This window comes from Parasteatoda tepidariorum, chromosome 4 (assembly GCF_043381705.1).
Source record: "Parasteatoda tepidariorum isolate YZ-2023 chromosome 4, CAS_Ptep_4.0, whole genome shotgun sequence".
Lineage (NCBI taxonomy): Eukaryota > Metazoa > Arthropoda > Arachnida > Araneae > Theridiidae > Parasteatoda > Parasteatoda tepidariorum.
In genome coordinates this window covers 76,237,663-76,242,287 of record NC_092207.1, presented here as the reverse complement: position 1 = coordinate 76,242,287, position 4,625 = coordinate 76,237,663, and the positions used below count along the sequence as shown (strand labels likewise).

At 23.6% G+C, this 4,625-nt stretch overlaps 1 protein-coding gene across 6 annotated transcripts in view; it reads left to right on the top strand.

The window, feature by feature from the left end:
- LOC107442253 (lethal (2) k01209) overlaps positions 1–3,238 on the top strand; it is a 31,115-nt gene extending 27,877 nt beyond the window's left edge. For all 6 annotated transcript variants that reach the window (XR_011636636.1, XM_016055775.3, XM_016055776.3 and 3 more), the window contains one exon: positions 1,018–3,238. Coding sequence is in view for 5 of the 6 variants with exons in the window: in XM_016055775.3 (XP_015911261.1) it covers positions 1,018–1,058 (41 nt within the window). In the remaining variant the exon portion in view is untranslated. The remainder of the gene's footprint in view (positions 1–1,017) is intronic.
- The last annotated feature ends 1,387 nt before the right edge of the window (positions 3,239–4,625 follow it).

The window sequence follows — 4,625 nt, the reverse complement described above, 5'->3', positions numbered from 1 at the left end:
TATATATATATATATATACTTTTTTTTCCTTTTTTCTTTCTTTCTTTTTTCTTTGTTTTTGTTTTTTGGATTTCCTCTTTTATACTTTCTGACTACTCTCATCCCTGTGTCTCAAATTTTTATTTAAGTGTAACCATGTTTGTTTTTCAGTAATGATAGATCTTTGAATCTTAAGATTGATAATTGTTTTTCAAAATGTATTTTTTTGTGTAATTAATTTAATTTCTTATTCTCAAATATGTTAGTTATATTATTTACGAGACTTTGTTAATTAACAATATTGCAATGGGTTTCAATTTTAGTTCAAAATATTGTTTTTTAATTATTTTATTCATTTGTTCAATTATTATTTTTATGCATTTGTGTAAGAAAAAAAATATTTATTAATCTTTAGCCTTTGAAAATTTCATTTTTTACAAAAATGTAGTATGATATATTTTTAAGCAATTTTCATTGCTTGGAGAATAAAAAGTATTTCTAATAAAATGTTATGTATAACAAAATTGTGATTTTAAATTTTATTGGAAAAAATCAAGGAATTTTATTTCTGAAATTGAGTTGGAATCCTGTATGATGGTTTAACATTATTCATGCATTTTTATATTTAAAATAAATTTAAAGTTTAAAAGTGTTTCAAGCTATATGAAGCACAATACTTTTTACTGCTAAAAGAATTTCAATATCCCAATGAACCTTTACTAAAGTTTAGAAGCTGTAAAGTAAACTGTAAACAGTATTTTTGTTTATAATGATTGATTTTCCTTATTTGCATAATTTTATAAAGACAAAAGTTTCAAACATATTTAGATGCAAAATATTTAAAAAAAATCATTACTGTTATATTATTAGTTAATTAATATAACTAAATTTAGTTAGGAAATTTGTAAAATAATTTTTTTTTTCAAAAAGTGTTATTATTTCTGCTGCACTTTAATTATCTTTCATATTAGATAATAAATTATGATTATGTATTTGTCATTGTATTAATTATTAAATTAATGTATTTGTGTTTTTCAGGAAATTTTGGAGACAGATACTTTGGAACTGAAGTATTTTAATGACAGAAATGAAAGATATATTTATTTAGGCATTTACCAAACTTTATGACCATTTGACTACTTTTTTTCTTTTCTAAAAAGTTTTACCTGTTTCCGAAGGACAGGTCAACATTTTAAGTAACTTAAGAGTATTTTAAGCCATAAATTATTTTCATTTTAATTGATCTAATTGCTATGAATTTGTTAGTGTAAGTGAAATAATTTTTTAGTATCTTTGTAAAATTTACTTTTTTGTTAGTTGTGTTAAAAATTGAATCAAAAATCCTCCTTTAAGTATGTATTTTAAAGACGTGTAAGTTAAAGCACTGAAAATAATGAGTTATAAATTAAAAATATTTTTATTTCAAGAGTTGTAATATAAAAATATTCTTTATTAAATTCTGAAATTTCTGTAAGAAGCAGATTTCCTATTAAAAATTAGTTAAAAAGAGCTGTCAAATAATTTAAATGTCTCTGCTTAAAATTGATACAAAATGTTCTACAATGATCATTCTTATTATATAATTTTAGAATCCATCTCTAAATTTAACTCAAAAAAGCGTATACATCAGGGTGGTGGGGAAACAAAGTTTTTCATAATGAAAAAGTACTACCTCTCAGAAGTTTAATATGGGCTAGTATATCACTCATGAATTTTTTCAGATTTTTTTATGTATCATTTTCATTGCCCGCAAGAGCCTTAAAATATTAAAAAATTTTCAAAAAACAACAAACTTTTGTAAATTTTTCACCAAACTGTCTTGTAAAAACAATTTACCACTCAACAGTTGTGTGTTTAATGAAATATTATTTGTGAGTTTTTTTAGTATTTTTTAACTATATTTTCACTTTTTGCAATATCTGTAAAAATTATACAAGTACAAAATTTAAAAAAAATACCAAATTCTAAAAAATTCTCAGATGAAAATAAAATACCTTGCAAACGTGTATTTACTGAAATATTATTCATGAATTGTTTTGATATTTTTCTGGTTCCTCTTTGCTCAGTAATGTCTATGAACTCTTGAGGGTTTTTATTTTTTTAGCTTTTTTCATATTACTAATACTATTGTGAGGTTTATAAAATTACAATTAAAAATAAGTAAGTGAGAGAAAACTAAAGAGTACACCATAACTTCACAAAAGTAGCATTGATGACTGATTTACGTTTGATATAAAATCACAGGAAAGTTCAACTAATGCGATGTTTTTTAATGACTAAATTTTAATTTTGCGGGAAACGTTGGTGCATGAAAATTCTGGAAAATTTCACAATTGATATACTAATCCATATACAACTTTTGGAAGATAGTGTTTTTCGATTATAGAAATCTTTTTTTTCTGCTCCACCCTAATAAACATTCAATATTTACGCTAAGAAAAAAAAATGCTATTTTAATCTAAGGAATCACTCCTGAAGAAAGCAGGACAGAACATCAAAAAATATTTGATTGTCAGAGAAAACTGAAGTTGAAAGTCCATTATTCAAAGTGTTTCCAAATTTCTTTAGACCATCAAACTTGTTTATATGTTTTTTATCTTGCTTTCTTCAGTAGTGATTCTACTGATTTATATAGAATTTTTGCTTCTTAGCTTAAATATTAAATTTGTGATCCCACAATGTGCATAATATTTTACTTTTTTTCTTCTAAATATTTTAAAAGTATGTAACAAGGGTGGATCTTATTGAACACTGTTAATGCAGACTGCAATTTGAATCTTGTGAAAAAATATATGAAAAAAAAAAATAAACTTTTTGATTTTTAAAGAAAATTTATCAAGTATTTGACGCCTGCTTGAGAATTCCTAGTAATTTCATAGTGATGCTTTAATACGTTTGTTTTATATCATCTTATTTCTTAAAAATTTAATTACATTTATCTTTCAAAAATCTAGTAAACACGAGCTTATTTTTCATTTTTGTCAATTATGAATTGAAGTTTACTTCTTAGTGTAATGTCCATTACAAATTGATTGCTTTTATACTTTTGTTATAGCACTATTTGTTTTGCCGTTTTTATAGCACTTATCTGAAATTATTTGTGTTCAGTATTAAAGTTGTGATATAGAAAATTTAAGTTTTTTTTTCTCCGTCTGTTTCATTGAAAACAAAATATATTCTTGTTTTAATTGATTGAAAAATGTACAGAACAAACATGTGAATACTGTGAAAAATAAAAAATAAAATCTTTCACATTGAATATAGCATTACAGTTTTTATTCTTTTGGGGGCACAACACTGTAGAAGCTTGTAAAATAAGATTTTTTAATGAATTTTGCAACAATAGGGATTAACTAATTAAATGTTTTTTTAAAAATCTTTTTCCACATATTTTAATCTTTATTTTATCATGTTACAAATAGAAAAATTAAAAAAAATTATTAATAGCTTACAATATTTGTAACTTTCTGAACTCTTAAGTTGAAAGAATAATAATTTAAATTTGATTCCGGTTTGATTTTTTTAAAACTATATGAATGTAGTCTTTGTTGCACAGAGGATTCGTATTTCCAGGAGTTATTAGATCATTTCTGATCAGGTAATTAATACCTGCACTTTGTACTTAAATTAAGATTATTGAGGTAGTTTAAGCGTGCTCTTCCAAGGAAAAAATTAAAAAAAGGCCATAGTTTGTATGTCTTAAACAATGTATTTAATGGCTAACGTTAGTCTCATTTTCATAAAATTATATTTAAAATGATATTACTTGATATTGATATTTCGTTCTTATTTCACAATTAGCATAGAGGGTGTTGACTAAAGACGAGCAAAACTTAACCTAAAAGTTATAAATAACTGTTAAGAATTCACAAAAATTTTAAAAAATATCATATTGTTATATTAGTTCTGAAGTACTATAAACAATTTAGTCAGTTTTATCATTTGTAGTTTAAATTATATTGATTAGGTAGAACATCTTAGATTATTTTATTCAGTCATACGTTGATATCAAGAATTTCGATGACAAATTTTTCGATATCACAAATAAATAAAATTAATCACAAATAAGTGAAATTAATCTAGAAAGTCTTTAATTTACTGATAATAGGGGGGGGGGACATTTTTAGATACATTTCCCGTTAGACCTTGATTTCAGAAAATATTTTTAATCACAAAAAAAAAACTTACTTTCCTTATTTTTGAGGAACTTATATGTTTTTTTTTTAAATTTCAATTCTTAAAGACTTTTCTTAGATAATTTCATAAATCATTTCACAAAATCTAATTAAAAAAGAAAATTGCAGCTATGTTTGCAATGAGGATACCAGAATCCTCCATTCTAGAGAAATAGACATGCAAGATGCATGTTTTTATAAGAATATCTCCTTATAATACATTAAAAACTTACCAATTTAATTAAGCCAAAGAGAAACTGATGCTTATTAATTACTGTTTTAGTTAGTTATTGTGCATAAAAATGTTGCAAAATAAGATGATTGATAAAAAAAGCAAATATTTTTTTATATTTTTTTTTAAAGTTACAGTATTAGTAGATTCATCTGAAGAAGATGAAACAGCAGACTTGCAACAAAACTTTAAATCAAAAGTAGGATTAAAAGATTGATATTTTTTGAAATAAATAAAAG